The 19,669-nt window shown below is 37.0% G+C and overlaps 1 protein-coding gene across 1 annotated transcript; it reads left to right on the plus strand.

Moving 5' to 3' along the window:
• The first annotated feature begins 1,419 nt into the window (after positions 1-1,419).
• On the plus strand, positions 1,420-19,074 carry LOC110457328 (calmodulin-A-like). The gene is made up of 5 exons (XM_021508549.1): positions 1,420-1,571; positions 11,372-11,440; positions 12,509-12,652; positions 14,344-14,589; positions 18,557-19,074. The coding sequence occupies exons 2-5, from the start codon at positions 11,383-11,385 to the stop codon at positions 18,592-18,594; spliced, it is 486 nt and encodes a 161-aa protein (XP_021364224.1). The 5' UTR covers positions 1,420-1,571; positions 11,372-11,382; the 3' UTR covers positions 18,595-19,074.
• Positions 19,075-19,669: the final 595 nt, after the last annotated feature.

Below are 19,669 nucleotides of genomic sequence, written 5' to 3' on the forward strand. Positions count from 1 at the left end.
TGGACGGACAGTTAGGGAAATGGATTGACATTAGGGAAAATGTATGGACAGTTGCGTAAATGGATTGACATTAGGGTAAATGGATGGACAGTTGGGTAAATGGATGGGCAGATGGGAAAATGGTTGCACAGTTGGGTACAAAGATTAACTGATGGGTAAATGGATGGACAGACGGGTAAATGAAAAGACAGATTGGTAAATAAATTGACAGATGGGTAAATGAAAGGACGAATGGGTAAATAGATGGACTAAATGGTAAATGGATGGACAGTGAAATGTATAACAAGTTTAGCACAAGACATTGAAGCTGAGTGGACAGATCGTGTAGATGTGATATTAAGTCGGATACCTTTGACGACAGGACATTCTGGATGGTGGTTTAGATACAAGACAGGACATTCTGGATGGTGGTTTAGATACATGACAGGACATTCTGGATGGTGGTTTAGATACACGACAGGACATTCTGGATGGTGGTTTAGATACACGACAGGACATTCTGGATGGTGGTTTAGATACATGACAGGACATTCTGGATGGTGGTTTAGATACATGACAGGACATTCTGGATGGTGGTTTAGATACATGACAGGACATTCTGGATGGTGGTTTAGATACACGACAGGACATTCTGGATGGTGGTTTAGATACATGACAGGACATTCTGGATAGTGGTTTAGATACATGACCGGACACCAGAGCTTCATACGTTTTGCCACAGATCATTAGACTGGTACTTTTAAAAGATAACCGGACAGATCGAATTAACGTGTTAGTGAGCTCGCAAGTCTACCTCTGGCTGTTGTAGCATGATTTAATAGTATTTTGACCTGTGATCGATAATACACATAGGGCCGGGTGGACTCTCCTGTTTCATTGATACCCCTAGGCCTGTATCCCTAGCCTCATGACACACAGCCGATGTCACCCGATACCCGTAACAAACTGGGAGTTGTGTACGGGGTCACTCGGGTATGGTGTTCACGGCACCTCGTGACAATACCATCTTATGTAGTGTTTATAATATACAGATGGAAGATACCCTTACAAATACACTAACTCTATCCGGCGGTTGAACTCGGGTTGATCACCAATGATTGGCTGATATATCGACCAACTTCGGCTGGTAAAAGAATTGTTAGCTTAGGAAAATTGTTGAAAAAACATCAATGTATGTTAACCAAAATATCACATGTTTCTCATAATTTGAGGTTTAATTAACACGAAGCTGACTACTTGCACAAACAATATTCATTTTCGATTAGATTTTTTTTTTAAATTCCACATGTCAATGTTTTGTATTTAACTAACAAACCTTTTAAGATATGGTTAAAAAATTAACATATACACAGGTAGGTGTGCCCAGCATCTAATAGTCACTGTAACAATAACGTGCTTTGTTTCTTGTGTACAGTATACGCATGCGCAGGAGGGATCAAATCAACGTCAACAAAAGCCGTAATAATGGTTGCATTGTAGTACAGGTAAAAACAACATTTGTACTCGCATACATTTCAGTGAGCCTGACGCTACGGCAGTGATCAGGATATATAGATGAGATCATCATACAGGTGAGTTCGGGTAGATGTTATATAGATAGCGATAACTTTCTCCATCAACACTGTGTGAAGTGAAAACTGGCAGCATTTAGCATGAAATATATAACTAGTTTGTACACTGATGATTATAAATGTTGTTATGTGATTTACAGTGTTAATGCATTGTTGTGGTCTATTGTAATAGTACTGACTTTCATGTTTCGATATCTGCTACCTCAAGTTTTTTTGCAATAGTAGCTGCTTGTCTGAAGTTCACGTTATGATACAGTAGGTGCTTATAATTACCTGAAGTTCACGTAGTGTACAGTAGCTGTGTACCTGAAGATCACGTAATGGTACATGTACAGTAGCCGTGTACTTGAAGTTCACGTAATGGTACAGTAGCCGTGTACATTTACCTGAAGATCACGTAATGGTACAGTAGCCATGTACCTGAAGATCACGTAATGGTACAGTAGCCATGTACCTGAAGATCACGTAATGGTACAGTAGCCGTGTACCTGAAGATCACGTAGTGGTACATCAGCCGTGTACCTGAAGATCACGTAGTGGTACAGCAGCCGTGTACCTGAAGATCACGTAATGGTACAGTAGCCGTGCACCTGAAGATCACGTAGTGGTACAGTAGCCGTGTACCTGAAGATCACGTAATAGTACAGTAGCCGTGTACCTGAAGTTCCCGTAATGGTTCAGTAGCTGTTTACCTGAAGTTCACGTTATGGTACAGTAGCTGTGTACCTGAAGTTCACGTTATGGTACAGTAGCTGTGTACCTGAAGTTCACGTAATGGTACAGTAGCTGTTTACATGAAGTTCACGCTATGGTACAGTAGCTGTTTACCTGAAGTTCACGTTATGGTTCAGTAGCCGTGTACCTGAAGTTCACGTAATGGTACAGTAGCTGTTTACCTGAAGTTCACGTTATGGTTCAGTAGCCGTGTACCTGAAGTTCACGTAATGATACAGTAGCTGTTTACCTGAAGTTCACGTTATGGTACAGTAGCTGTTTACCTGAAGTTCACGTTATGGTACAGTAGCTGTTTACGTGAAGTTCACGTAATGGTACAGTAGCCGTGTACCTGAAGTTCACGTTATGGAACAGTATCCGTGTACCTGAAGTTCACGTTATGGTTCAGTAGCTGTTTACAAGAAGTTCACGCTATGGTACAGTAGCTGTTTACCTGAAGTTCACGCAATGGTACAGTAGCTGTTTACCTGAAGTTCACTTTATGGTACAGTATCCGTGTACCTGAAGTTCACGTTATGGTTCAGTAGCTGTTTACAAGAAGTTCACGTTATGGTACAGTAGCTGTTTACCTGAAGTTCACGTAATGGTACAGTAGCCGTGTACCTGAAGATCACGTAATAGTACAGTAGCCGTGTACCTGAAGTTCACGTAATGGTTCAGTAGCTGTTTACCTGAAGATCACGTTATGGTACAGTAGCTGTGTACCTGAAGATCACGTAATGGTACAGTAGCTGTGTACCTGAAGTTCACGTTATGGTACAGTAGCCGTGTACCTGAAGGTCACGTAATGGTACAGTAGCTGTGTACCTGAAGGTCACGTTATGGTACAGTAGCTGTTTACCTGAAGTTCACGTTATGGTACAGTATCCGTGTACCTGAAGTTCACGTTATGGTACAGTAGCTGTCACCTGAAGTTCACGCTATGGTACAGTAGCTGTTTACCTGAAGTTCACGTAATGGTACAGTAGCTGTTTACCTGAAGTTAACATTATGGTACGGTAGCCGTGTACCTGAAGGTCACGTAATGGTACAGTAGCTGTGTACCTGAAGTTCACGTTATGGTACAGTAGCTGTTTACCTGAAGTTCACGTTATGGTACAGTAGCTGTTTACGTGAAGTTCACGTAATGGTACAATAGCCGTGTACCTGAAGTTCACGTTATGGTACAGTAGCCGTGTACCTGAAGTTCACGTTATGGTACAGTAGCTGTTTACGTGAAGTTCACGCTATGGTACAGTAGCTGTTTACCTGAACTTCACGTTATGGTACAGTAGCTGTTTACCTGAAGTTCACGTAATGGTACAATAGCCGTGTACCTGAAGTTCACGTTATGGTACAGTAGCTGTGTACCTGAAGTTCACATTATGGTAAAGTAGCCGTGTACCTGAAGTTCACGTAATGGTACAGTAACCGTGGACCTGAAGTTCACGTAATGGTACAGTAACCGTGGACCTGAACACCACGTGATGGTACATTAGCTGTGTACCTGAAGATCACGTAATGGTACAGTAGCTGTGTACCTGAAGTTCATGTTATGGTATTTTCTTATCCGAAGTCCCTGTACTGGTAGGTGTTTATAACTCATTGATAATCGGTAGAATTGGTTAAAGTCCTCCAAATATTTCCATAACAATTTGTTTTTCAATAAAACGATTTTCAATTTCAAAAAAGTCACATGGAAAGGGACAGTTTTTGAGATTGTTGAATAGCTGTGTTCATCTGAAACGAAACGTCTAAATTTATAATATTTGTGAACGATTAACGTTTAAATATATAACCTATATATTTATAGTATAGATATGCGTAGTCTTGTAACACATTCCATTTACTTTGCAAATGACATAAAGAGACAAACTGCCTTACACCTTTATCATATTCTAGCATCGACCTTTTTTAACGTGAGTTATACGATGAAGACTTTGTAATGTACAATGTAATAGGTCTGACGTGCCGAGGTTAATACGATATTAACGGTTCATTGTGTTTAACAAAGTTGGTTATGTTTATTCATCGACGCTACGTTTTGCTTTTACTAAAACTATGGCATAAACATCCCTTTGATTTCGACTAAAAGTGATCTATGTCGGGCTTTGTCTCTTACACAAGTAGTACTTTATGACTAACTTAAAAGTTAAATTTTATGCGGGTTTTTTGTGTGAAAGATATATCGATGTGACAACTTTTGTCCTAAATACAGTGAAATGTAAATCGTGTCGTTTTATTAACTTTATCAAATGAAGCGTAAAGCCATGACAAACAGCTATAAACAAAACAAAACATAAACGGGCAATAATACAAATACAATTTACCTATTTAACATAAAACACTTAAGGAGATTTCAAATGAGACTGTTCGCCTTTAGTTTATGTATCATTAATGATGTTCCTCGTCCTTATAGAAGACATTTACTCAGTAAGGATGTTCGGCCTCGTAGCAGATTTCTGACAAATGATGTTGTCCGTCTCTGTAATACATACACTATATTTTAATCCAAGGAAGGACTTTTTGCGTTTTCTTATTGTGTGTTTAACGATAAGGGAAAGAGGATTTTTCTTCCTCAAAGACTTTTATGTTAAGAATCCGTGCCCCACTGTGCTGTGTCTCCTTTCCTACTTCCGTTTAGATATAACAGTAGCGCAGATGGGTGAGGATACATCCAGCGATGGTCTAACAATCTGAAGTTCAGGGTTCGAATCCCAGTCTAACCCTGCTGAAATTTGACCCACAGAAAAATGTTCTTGACATATTTTGTTTATTAAATGTTTGTTATTTCTCATAAATATTCCGATTTTCTTTCCATAAATTATTTATCAAAGATGTAATCATGCCAAAACAGTCTCCAATACTAAAGTTAAAGTTTCAATGATACGAGTGAAAGAAATATTTTTTAAAGAATTTACACACATGACGTATATGTATTCAGCTGTTTAATCGAAATCCACTTTGTTAGAGTAGTACGGAAATGATACAGCATAACAAAATCAAACCTGACAATTTTGTATTTATCTTGCCATGAAAGTAATTACTATAACCTGCTCGTATATTTAAATCTTTTCACGCATGCTATAGTTTAGCTTACATTGATCTGCAAGTCATATGACTTTCCTCATACGTCAGAGAGTAAAATTTATCTGTTATTATAACCAACTGTATGTTTAGATATACATATATATGAAACATTATAACGCAACACTGAAATATTTACTACAGGTTCTTATTGACACCAGAGACGTATACAGCCGGTAGTATATACGTCTTTGTTTACACTAAAGAGCAAACATTGTGCCTTTTTTTTTAAATTAGAAATGAGAGCTACATTGATACAATGAATCATGAGACGTTATTTTAAAGGGTTCGAAGGAATTTGAAACACTTTATCGTAATAATGCTTGCTTGCATTGTGTCCCGTTTGTTTGTGAACAACAATATATTAGAAATCTTTGCCGGATAAGAATCCAGGAAAATCAATTACGTGCTATCGATTTTCTTTACTCTTTTCTTGCCTAGATGTGCAATTACTTTGATATCCCGGCAACCTTTTCCTTGATATATTACCGAGCATCACTGGTCAATTAGAAATGACTCATTCATAAATAATGAAAATCCTTTTTAGATGTCCCGGACAGACAACGTAATTTTCAAATAAAAAGCAGCCTATTCTAAACATTTAATCGTTTTTGGAGTATAATAAGTATTTCCCTATCAACTGAAATGTGTTTTAACAAGCTTATTTATTAATTTAACAGAACATATACTATTACCACATACACATAATGCAAGTTACACTACGAGGAATATGGACACAAACTCAAGCCAAAGATAGAAAGCCTCCTGATTTTATGTTCAAAATTATGAACAACTTTACAAGGCGTATGTAATTTGTATTAATATCTAACTCGTTCTCCCTCATTTGATAAACATTTTTTCATACAAAAATGATTTTGTACAAAGTTTAGAGAAAGGAATATCTAATAGATGAATCTTGTAGTCGATAAGTAATATCTATATAGGATCGATAAGGGACCATTGCAAGTATACACTATTTAAGGAATGCTGTGTTATAGTAAAAAAAGAGGTCAAAATAAGAGCGTATTCATAGCCTGGATTGTTAACAGAGGATAAGTACATATATACACCATAGTTTAAGTACATTTGTATATTATTAGTTTATTAAATATGATATTGTTTAAATTAAAAAAAAAAAAGTTTTATTTTACTGTTTTTTTTGTTTTTTTTAATATTGATAAATTCTGTCCACATAATGACCTATGTTGCTTATGGTAGAGTCTGGAAAGCTCGGTGTGGTATTATACTGTAGAACATCAGTACCATGTGAATCAAATGAGACCCTGCCTGAAAATTGATTTCAAAAATGAACTGTAGCTAGGTATTGTTTGAATACGTAACAAAACAAAGCTTACATATCGATCAAGCTTTTTCAGAATAGGAACGCTCGTATTTGTTTATACGAGCAACAATTGAGATACCCGACACCTCGATCATTGTCAAACCTTTTTCTCAGCAAGCTAGTGCTTTCATTATGTAAAATATTCTTGCCTAGTTTAATGACCGATCGATCGGCGAATTACACAGTGAATGATTGGGTATCATTGAAGATGAAAGCAGAACGGATGAACATTTTACACTGATATTGATATGTTGATAGAAAATATATACTTTCGAATCCAATGTGATGTAAAACATTGTATTAGAAGGTGTGAAATTCTACATACGGGTTTGGGTTGCACATCCATATTACCAGAAACGGTTACACCATCAAGAACAACTCCAGTGTTACCTTCATAGTGCTGTATTTAACCTTATACTGCATAGTTAGTAATATTAGCAGGGCTTAATTTCGCTCTATTCACGGTCACCAAAGAAAGCACGAAATTAATTATTCAGGGAATGTTGATATCATGAATTATTATCTCCATGATATCAAATTTACAGACACAAAAGGAAGAGTCAGGTTATTTCATGCGGAATTTTGAAGAAAAAACAACAATGGAATATTACATTCTAGTTTACTTTTATAAGACACTTGTAACATAAATCCGATCACCCAAATGTAAAAGCATCCTCTTGAGCGCGATATTTTTGACAATCCATATCGCGCGATATAAAATCCCCACGGAGTAGTTCTGGTAGGGACAACCGCAACATATTACACCAACGAATTGAACCAACTATACTACTGTACAGTATTTCCATGCTAACCAATCTAATGTTGTGTATAAGGATCACTCATACAAACACTGTACGAACTGGAAACAGGTTATAACGCCTCAACGACAACCCATTGCTGAAAAGAAACCCATACTTTACGGAACAATTGTGGGGAAAAATTATTAAACAAAAAATATCAACAAAAGTTTTCTGAGATGAGAAATGGGACGGGACTATGCTAGGATTCGAACAATTGACATCCAATCAGGATACAGACTGATCTTACCAACTGAGCTACGGCTGATCTACAGTTAGTAGCTCTCTGGTCTAGTCCCGAAGATCCTGAAGTTATAGCGTTATACTGTAGCTCTATCATGTATAACCGGTGATTCCCGCTGAGATATCTTGAAGCCTCGTATAATGATATTATCATTTAGCCACGGTTGTTTCATTCTGTCAGATAACATACAAACAAGTGATTTATTTACTTATATACTACTCACATTTTGCTAAGGATAACCTATATTTTGAAAAAAAAATCAAAATGTTAGAAATGATATTATATTTTCCCTCTGTACTGTTTTGGGCGAATATGTTAGCCTTCCAAATCGTCCTTTGTGGTTGTGTTCAGTCAACAATAAAAGCGCTTGCACGCTTTTCCACGTGTACATCCCTTTCAAAAGCTAAGCTAGGCTAAGTAAGGCGTTGTTCAAATTGTTAAAGAAATCAATTTGATGAATATTCTTTGCGTGTTTTTGTTTTGATATGGCACAAAGACGAACCAGACGACGGTTAAATGACGGTGAAATAAATAGGGGCATGGGAATGCTGCAAGCTAGCATGTCTCAACGCCAAGTTGCAGCAGACATTGGGGTCTTTCAAAGTGTGGTGGCAAGAATGTGGAATCGTTTCCAAACTAAAGGAAACTGTTTCAGAGGTCATGCTGGAGGTCGTTCTAGGGCTACAACGCAGCGCCAAGACCGCTTTTTGCTCATACAGACACGGCGTCACAGGTTCCAGACTGCCACAGCTTTACGAAATGACCTCCTAAATGCTTCTGGTACCCGGGTAGCCACTCAGACAGTTAGGAACCGTCTTCATGATGCTGGTTTAAGGTCACGTAGACCAACAATACGAGTTCCCTCAACTGCCCGCCATGTTAGGGACCGATTAGATTGGGCCCAAGCTCACAGCACTTGGACTCTTCAGGACTGGGAACCGGTTATTTTTAGTGACGAGTCCAGAAACGTTATGGAACATGATCGATATGGCGGAGGTTCAGTGATGGTGTGGGGAGGCATAAGCCTTCGTGGGAAAACTGACCTCCATATCTTCCATAATGGTACCGTTACGGCCCAGATTTACTGCGATGGAATCCTTGATGCCTATGTCAGACATTACGCTGGCACTATCGGCCCTGACTTCATCCTTATTGACGATAACGCTAGGCCATTTCGAGCAAGGGTGACTGAGCAGAATATACAGCAAGAGACTATTCAACGAATGGATTGGCCAGCCCGACCATCGAGCATGTATGGGACATGCTGCAGACAGCTCTCTCTGCCAGAAATGTTCAGCCAAGAACGCTCCAGCAGCTGGGAACAGCTTTGGCAGCTAAGTGGAACGCTATCCCACAAAACCGGATACGCGATCTCATTTGGGGCATGCGCAGACGTTGTGAAGCTGTGATTGGCACACTCGATACTAAAACAGTTTTTAGTGAATACTTCGTTGTAACCATTTTTTTCTGTGGATCATTTTCCTACTGTATTTACGATTTTTGGAATTTTTGCATGCTAATGAATTAAAAGAACAATACATTTTCAAAAATAATCTCAGTATAAACCAAATAAACTATTTATTTTCACATATGCCCAAAAATAAAACTGATAATTTGCAAAATGTGATTGCTATATTTTGTAATAACTGAATAATTGTTTCCTTACTTTCACATTAAAATGATGATAAATGTTTTCAATGGACATAGTTTCCTCGCCTCCCGATGTGCGTCACTGGTCCGTATGATGATGATAACTGTCATTACCGTGTCGTTTGAATGTCTACAAACTATCGGACGCTACGCATGCTTTTGTACCACAGTCTGACCTTTATCGGCTAACGGATTATCTGCTGGAAAGTTGGAAACATCTCCCAGAGCCTAGCGTGTAGTAAGCATGGTGAACTTACTGACACCTTAATTTTATAATCAGAATCATTTTCTATCATTTCAGCTTACACTCTTTTGTATTGCATAAGGATACATAATTTCGACCAAAAAATAAGTGATAGCAAATATAATTGTGATTTGTTTTAGTCATTCGGAGAAAATATCAGATACGAATTCAGTTAATAGCTCATTAAGCTAATAAGGCTGGCTTAAAGGAATAAGTTAATCAAGTGTATACCTCTAGAGAATAGGTATAACACATTCCTAGCTCGTGTCACACAATCTACATCACACTGTACGGCCTTGTTATTGAAACTAGTCAATCACACTAACGGATCGATGTAAAACAGTAAACAATAGATGTGGATGACGTATAGTAATCTATACTTTAGACTGTATCTATTGTGAATCGGAGTCAGTGGCTTTACGCTGATAGTGTAATGTCAAATGGTGATTTTTTTGTCTAGAATGTCTATGGGTTTTCTCCTGTGAGCTACCTCTGGCTGTCGGATCAGTTGGTGGAGAATGTCATAGAAAGTCGTATTCCGTCTTTGCGTATTGCAGAGTTATCTTCTCTTGTGAGCAGGTATTGATTGTTACGTCATTGGTTTGTGAGACTAACGTCATCGATTTTTGAGAAAACGACGTAATTTTCTCACACAAACCAATGACGTAACAATCAATACCTGCTCACAAGAGAAGATAACTCTGCAGTACGAAAAGACGGAATAATACACATTGTTGTATCCGAACCACTAGTGACGTCACACTCCTTAACGTAGTACATTTGTATCCACATTTATAATGCATGCAACTTTCACTCATTAGGCACTGAAGACACACTTGAACCATTCAAATTCAAAGTTTGGAATAGTTTATTTCCAAATTTCAGGGGTGAATTAGTTGAAATACGATGTATCTAAGATGACCTCAAAAACGTTTCTTAAGTTTTACGATGAATATAACACTTATCACTTTATATATAGCGGCCCTCTATAACTCATTACTATATAAGGTTTACGTAAGAATGGCTGTAGAACTGTACAGACCAACGTGCTTTCAGGTAGGGCGTAAGAATTGTACCTGCTGCCCCCAATTGCATGATCGTAAGAGGCGACTAAATTTGGGACCTTATCTCTTCTCTCCTTTCTAAATAACTTTCTTCTTCCTAATGTCTCCCTTGACAATGCCTCACTTTTGGCCATTTGTTGAGCGTTCGCCCCTGTGAGGAAGGCTTTGGGTTCTGTCCCCTGGCCGAGACATACCAAAGTCTTTAAAAATGGTAGTTTCTACTCCTGCTTAACGCTCAGCAAATTAGGAGTGGGACGACTGGTTCGCCCGTTGTCAGTATAATGTGACCGGGTGGGGCGTCCTGCTGGGTGTCTTCGGCAGTATGTTTCAGTGAGGTAGCACTATAAAGTCGGCATCAGTTCCGCGCTATCACAAGGAGACAAACACGAACATATCGCAGCCTCCCAAAATACACACACATACACTACACGCATGCATCTTGCACACAGGGGAGGCCGTCCTTAAATGACCTTAGCTGTTAATAGGACGTTAAACAAAATCAAACAAACAAACAAACAAACAAACGTGCTTTCATGGATTAGACAGGAAATATCAGGACGGGCACCCCATGTAGTGCATGCATAAAACACATACAAAAGTATAAAATTGATGGTTTGACAACCATTTTATTGACAAATGTAGACATATGTTTTTACAGATTTTCTGAAGATGACAGACAAAAAAATAGCACTGCGCGAACTGCAAGATGAACGCACTTTCAAGAAAGGTACGTACATCTTCATTCTCTGTCTACCGTAAACTCATTAGGATGCATAATCTTTTCCTGAAAAATACAAGGTATCGTTTATAATATTAAGACTAAAGTTGGATTGTCCCTTAATAATAATGAGACTTTTTCAACGCTAGAGGTAGGTAAAAGTGAAAAAAATATTTTACTAAAAATAATAGATAAGATTTACTTTAGGTTCTAGTGAATACATGTAATAAAATATTGCCACATAACGAAACTAAAACATCACGATTTTTGTAACAATTATATGAACGACGGTCATTTTACATGTATCTTTGAAGGCTACATATTGTATGAGATACATTGTTTTACAAGCACTCTGCTCCAACCTAACCAAATGACTATTACAGAAACACTGACGGGCCAAAAATCTATTATTTGCTCATTCGATTCTGTATCAATTCATTATTTTTATTAATCAATTTTGTTTTTTGTCCCATTTTGATTAATTTCGACACACCACTAAACTCTTGGCTGGCGCTACTATGGGTTATGTTTATGTAATAATCCCTTTCTCAGATTTCTTAGCATGTCAATTTTTTGACAAAAACAATTTAACGTTGTCCCATGGAAATGGCGTCAGTAGTAGGGGCTTCTGATCGCTTCCATCTGAGACAGTAATGGTGATAAATGAAAGTTGGAAAAACTTGTTTCATAATTGTTTATACTTGAAATCCTAGAAATTAACCGCAGCGCTATATTGCAAACGGCAAAAACACAGGTGTTTATCCGGTGATGTCCTTTTGCTCCTTTCAATATTTTTCGAGCCCAAGTGATTTCCGGTGTCTTACCCAAAATATTTGTAACTTACTTTTTAATATCCCTGGCCCAAGTCGAAGCATTTCAGCATATTGCAATTTTATCATGAACGTTTTATGATATTTCACAACCCAAAATGTGGCATTTTGTATTACTTTGAGCTTGGTCCTTTCCAGAAGCGTTTGCGTCGAGGTAGCATATATTGATATAGTTCATAGGTTTTTGAAGGGGTACTTCTGATTATTCGTATATACAATTTCCGGTGATTTTACTTTTGTTTTTCAGTGATGAAGCAGCTGTTCCGTCAGTTAGATACAAACGGTAACGGAAGTCTTGGTGTAACGGAAGTTATGACTGCCGCGCGCATGCTTAAAATGAAACCGACACGAGAAGAGGCTATTGCAATGATAAAGAAAGTTGACAAAGACAGTGAGTAATGTTCATTTTACTTGTCTGCGGACACATCATTAGCAAACTGTAAAGGAAAGATCTGTATTTTAAGATTTATTTTGTTTCCCCGGAATAGAAAACTTCATCAGTTTACATAAAGGCTTTGTGCTCAGTTACGAATGTATGTCGGAAAACGTATTTTTATATTGAAACTCAATTATCAGTTTTTGATACGTATGCAAATAGCATTCTAAGCTCGGGCTCTGAAATATGAGGCTTTTATAAAGCCCTAGATATTAAAAAAAAATTACTTTGTTTTGTAAAAGACTTTGTAAACGACTGTTGGGCATAAGAAAAAATACTTGTAATATCATGGTTTATTTAGAACTAGGGAGGTATTTATTGTCATTGGTAAGAAAGTTTAGAATGATTAAATATTTGATTAACTTAAAGAGGACTAATACTTGTATTTTGCAAGCATGATATAAAGATATGTAAGAGAATAAGGATAAATAGGTTTTGAATATAAGAAAATGAGTTATATATAATTGGCCTAGGTTACGTATGGGAAACAGAAATAAGTGATGATATGTGTTATAATGTTATTAGAGAAAGACTTATTGATATATATGGACAAGAATGCAAAGAAAAAGCAAGAACATCTTCAAAGGGATAAATCTTTATAACCAGTTTGATTTACAGTGTTACTTAAGAAAACCATGAACTAGAGAATATTTGAAAGAGATTATAATATGCTCATAATTTAAATATAGAAAAAGGTAGATATCAAAATGTTGAACCTAGTCTTAGATTGTGTACTGTATGTCCATGTTTTTCGGATTTGCGTTTTTTTTTTTAAATTACTATGTAAAACCCCCAAGTATGTTTAAAATGATAAAATTATTTAATGTAAATAAAACAAATGAACATGTCAATTTGGCCAAATATATAAAAGCGGCAAATGTAAGAAGAAACCAATTAACTTAATTTGTTACACTATCCATACTGTTTGTACATTGCTGGTATTGTATTGTATGTATTGTATGATTTGTATTGTATTGTATTGTCTGTAAATATTGTAAATATATCTCACTTTTGAAACCGATGGGTCAAAAGACCCAAGGTTATAAAGAACTTGAACATATTTGAGAGGTTTATGACTTAACGCGAGAATGTCCATGGCAATTAGCGTGACTCTAAAGCGCTGTATATTGTGTTTATTTGAACCATGTTTCTACTACCAGGATACTTTGACAATCAATTTATACATGCTGTTCCATATAGAGAGCGGATGTAGCATAGGACGACAGAATATTAGAGTATTTCCTCGAGCAAGCTACCTCTTAGACGAAACAATATGCAAAACAATGTTGTTGTTTTATAGGGCAACGTTATTGGGATAGTAAACTGTATTGTTGTTCCTTAAAACGTATATAATATATCAGGAACTAAAGGCATTGTGGGTGTTAAATGTGTTGTTTTTACCTTACCAAAAAACGGGTGTATAAGCTTTCGTTATTTTATGGTAATTTTAATGTTGATGCTAAACTGGTCTGTTTTCCCTACATGTATATAAGCAATTTATCAGGTACATAGGGAGAAGCTTTCTTTATATAGTTATCTGAATGCTAAATAATATTTTGTTCCCCTAAGATTAAACGGATAGAAGAGTTAAAGTAAATATATGGCTGTATTAAATGTGTGTCATAATATGTCCTGTTTCCCTATAGAGAACGGATGTATAAGTTACCGGGAGTTTGAAACGATGATGGAAGAGTACGTGTCCCTCCTAGACTTCCAGGACCGAGAGCTGAGACAGGCCTTTTGTACCTTTGATCGGGACGGAAACGGTTACCTGGACAAGGGGGAGCTGAAACAGGTTCTCAAGGGTATGGGAGAAAAACTGTCCGACCAGGAGACGGAAGAGATCTTCAGACTTGTCGATGTCAACAGAGACGGGAAAATTTCAATAGAAGGTAATAATGCATTATCAAGATACCTATACGAGAGTACATGTATCCTCCTCCTCAAACTTCAAGGGTTCTCTTCTCGGAATGCACTGTTGTCTAAACCGCTGATATACTAGTATATAATCGAAGGCTCTATACTATCATACGCTGTGTACCAAAGGAAGAAATATGTTATAAGTTGTATGTGTGATATTGGAATATCATAGACTCCATCAAATGTATCGTATTGGGTGATATACTCCAACATAAGAACTATTATTTCATGTGATTTGGATGATACTGCTACAAGTATGTATACACATAACATGTAGGTACAGGTATGTATACACATTACATGTAGGTACAGGTATGTATACACATTACATGTAACTACAGGTATGTATACACATAACATGTAGCTACAGGTATGGATCCACATAACATGTAGGTACAGGTATGTATACACAAAACATGTAGGTACAGGTATGTATACACATTACATGTAACTACAGGTATGTATACACATTACATGTAACTACAGGTATGTATACACATAACATGTAGCTACAGGTATGTATACACATAACATGTAGGTACAGGTATGTATACACATTACATGTAACTACAGGTATGTATACACATAACATGTAACTACAGGTATGTATACACATAACATGTAGCTACAGGTATGTATACACATAACATGTAGGTACAGGTATGTATACACATAACATGTACATGTGTGAGATGCAGTAATATCATATGCGTTTCATTAGGTGATTATGTTAATACTTGAATATAATTTGTGTCGAATAATGTAAGACATTTAATTAAATATCATATCAACTCATGATACATGTAACGTTAAACTTGCTTATGAATCTGATGACCAATTGTGTACTGAGTTTCTCGTAATTCATCTCATGCGATAAGTTTTTCGTTATGAAACCCCTGTTCGGAACCCCTCTCAGATGGTTAATGAAATGTTAAAGTAGTTACGAATAAAATCTGAAATCATTTTGTTTTAATCTTTTGATCATACACCGATCCACCGCAGACACGATTGACCAATCAGACAGGCTTATTTTATCACGTGATATCTCCCTCGCGCAGATCGCTTCCGGGTTGGACAAACAAATGCAGACGACGCCATTTCCCATAGGCTACAGTGTAAACTTTGTGTTATACACCGTAAAACTTCACCATGGTAAATCACTGTAACCATGGAATGTGCCATACGAACTCCCGATACCTAGAAAAGTTGCTTGTAGCCAAAGTCATCTCCTTTATAAAACATATGCAAGATCTGCAGTGATGTATGAGATGGAATGTCCAAATTTGTCCAACCGACCAAGCAATCTAACGCCAGTCAAAAAAGATATAAAACATACTTATATTCCATGTTATGTTGTTGTTGAACGTCGTTAGTAAGCTTGAGCTTGTGGAGACGTCTAAATATCCTCTTCTGACTTGATACGTTGTTAGCAGAATAGCCTGCCAGCAATGGACTCCGGTTGCGCAGGGATTAAAACTATTTACAATGTATCAAGCTATTACACTATCTTTTATTGTAAATACTTGTTTATTATATTAATTTATGTATGATATAATATATATGTATATACCCGTAATTATACTATAAGGAGTAACTAATATTTTAATGGTAATCTGTTTATTACTAATTCTTTTCATGTAATGTTAGAGATTCCCATGTGAATCATTAATGATAAAAGGAAGGGCAGAACTTCCGGAGGTAATTCTCCACAGTGTGTTTAATTGGTACTTTAACTCATTAAGTGTTTTTGATGACAAAGTTTCCTCTGGTAGACTGTTCCAGACCTTAATCACTCGGTTACTAAAGACATTCTTACTAGTGTTTAGCCTGAAAGGTTTCTTGTATATTTTTTACAGTGTCCTCTAGTGATATTAAGTGGTGTAGGACGAAACATCAGTCCGTAGTCTAACTGGTCGTTAAATATTTTGTACAGCTCAACCACATCTGCCCACTCACGCCTGTATTCAAGAGATGGTAGACCTAATGTTCTTAGGCGTTCATGGTAGGGCATAGTCTGCATTTCTAGTACTATTTTAGTGGCTCTTCGTTGGACATTTTCGATAGCTATTTTGTCTTTATTTAGAAACGGTGATCACACCTGCGTAGCGTATTCCAGATGTGGGCGGATTAGGGACTTGTTCAAGGTTGTAGAAAGAGCTATGTCCATAAAAACATTTGGTTAGCTTTCGACACTGCCGCATTGACTTGGGTTGATAATCCAAGGTCCTTTGCTGTAGCTACATTCTCTATTTCGGTTGTTTGTCCATCTTATATATGTTATATACAGCTTTCCCCAGCTGCTAATATTGATGACCTTTTATTGTTCTTATAGCTGCTGTTGGAACGTATTTGTGGTAGTTCTTTAGTCTAGAGGGCAGCATAATTAACAAGAGGCAGTATATATTTAGTAATATCAGGTATATGTTCCTAGTTTCTCCGTCGTGAAACTGTTCCTGGTCATCACATTTTATCGTTAATCTATTGTATCACACGACAAATGTTTGACAACTCCGAAACTCTTCAAGTTTTAAGGAGCCACAGGTGACAGGAAGGTCATGCTACAAGGTCAGTGATTTAACTTCCAATACCTGAACGGCTGCTTAGGACTTTGATTTCAAAGTGGACAAATGCTGCTTTACTATCGATTGTTAGGTTGTACACCTTTCTGACCTAGCTTTCACTATAACCAGACGACAAAAACCAGATAACCTAACCGCCTCCCTCTTTGTCCCTATCCCCAAACCTCGACATGGATGTCTGCTGTTAATTCTATATCGCTCATTACTCGCAGTTAAACCAAGCAATATTTTTGTAATTTTTGTTTTTCTTAAAGTCGAACTGATCCTGTTTGAGAAGTGTGCAAGGGTGAATTAAAGTACGACAGGCTTATTCCTGCATGATTTTCTTGGTAGAGAGATGGATTTGAGTGAGGACGGTTGAAGGTGGATTTAGAACACTTAGTTAACATAATGATAAAAGTTGTAGGAATTCTTTTTTTTGGGGAAGGGTTAGGGGGTACCAATGCCAAAATTGTAATGTCATCTGTTATCTGATATGTATTTGTCATTGAATTATTCTTTTATTATTGATTGGCTAGACAAGCGACAACGGGATCTGTTTCTGTAATTTTATGTAAGTAGTACGCATGTTACAAGTAATATCATAAATTGCGTATTATTGTGAACTGTGTACTCCCTTAAATTGTGATCAAACGAAAAAATAAAAAGATCACTGGCATTTTATCTATGTCACATTAAAGTAGTTCTTGATGGCCTAATTTTTCACAGAACATTGATTTGGTTTGGTTTTATTTTGTTTAACGTCCTTTTAACAGCTTAGGTCATTAAAGGACATGCCGCCATGTGTAAGTGTGCATGTGTGTATGTGTGTAAGCGTGCATGTGTGTTGTGTAAGCGTGCATGCGTGTATGTGTGTAAACGTGCATGTGCAGGCTATGTTGGTGTACTGGTGACAGGTCACATTATACTGCAAACGGGTGAGCAATGAATCTATGACCATCATGCATGTCCGACATGTAATTATGGTGTCTCCGTTGGCGTATTGATTCAAATACATGTTCCGTGTCTACGTGTCCATGCATGTAGGTTTGTACGTACGCATATATATATGAGTGTATGTATGGTGTCACCTATCTTCATTGATACTGATCTAATTCGTATGTTCCTAACCATGTTTGTAAATATTCATAGTTCACTATATTGCTATTGTTTGCGATGTACCTCCAGGGAGAAGGCTTGTATATAGGCTTTGCCTGTTGCCCAATTCCCATTAAATCTGATTGATTTAATATAATATTTTCAAATGAAAAAACGGGTGAACCACAGATCGATGAACGTGATATTTTTACCTATGCGATTTGAGAATTTGGTATAAAAAGATAACAAAGAAAAATACTAATTGTATTTGTTTATATTTCAGAGTTTGTGAGAGCACTGTCAGCCGAACCTCATGCATGATACTGAGCGTCACGTGATCAACTTCTGTACATATTGACCTTAGAATGATGGCATCATTCATACAGTTGTCTAACATTCTGGTACTACCGGGACGCCGTGTTATTTATTTTTTATCAGTATCACGTGCTTGGAACAACTTGATTCTGTGATACTATTTTATATGATTCTCCGTCATTCGACACGTATTTACATTATTGACTATATATAATCAGATATTGTTATACATCTGAACGTTTTCTGATATTTTTTACCTCATGTAGCTAGCAATTATCGAATTTCAATATATTCTGTGATTATATTTAAATCGGTCACGAAATGTAATATGACTATCATAATATTATCATAATCCCACATTTTTTAATAATCAATAGTCTGATATATTAATAGATTTTTCGTAATTTATTCTCCTTTTTTGATAAATCCTAGATTAAATACAACGTACATGTTTTGTATTCTTTATTTAAGTTGAAATTTCATTTCTGTTCTTGCATGTGTAGTTTTCCATTATGTACTTACAGGTGTAGGTCTCCATTCTATACTTACAGGTGAAGGTCTCCATTCTGTACTTACAGGTGTAGGTTTCCGTTCTGTACTTACAGGTGTAGGTCTCCATTCTGTACTTACAGGTGTAGGTCTCCATTCTGTACTTACAGGTGTAGGTCTCCATTCTGTACTTACAGGTGTAGGTCTTCATTCTGTACTTACAGGTATAGGTCTTCATTCTGTACTTACAGGTGTAGGTCTCCATTCTATACTTACAGGTTTAGGTCTCCATTCTATACTTACAGGTGTAGGTTTTCATTCTATACTTACAGGTGTAGGTATTCATTCTGTACTTACAGGTGTAGGTTTCCATTCTGTACTTACAGGTGCAGGTCTCCATTCTGTACTTACAGGTGTAGGTCTCCATTTTGTACTTACAGGTGAAGGTCTCCATTCTGTACTTACAGGTGAAGGTCTCCATTCTATACTTACAGGTGTAGGTCTCCATTCTGTACTTACAGGTGTAGGTCTCCATTCTGTATTTACAGGTGTAGGTCTCCATTCTGTACTTACAGGTGAAGGTCTCCATTCG

The sequence above is a fragment of the Mizuhopecten yessoensis genome, unplaced genomic scaffold (assembly GCF_002113885.1).
Source record: "Mizuhopecten yessoensis strain PY_sf001 unplaced genomic scaffold, ASM211388v2 scaffold9109, whole genome shotgun sequence".
NCBI classification, from domain to species: Eukaryota; Metazoa; Mollusca; class Bivalvia; order Pectinida; family Pectinidae; genus Mizuhopecten; species Mizuhopecten yessoensis.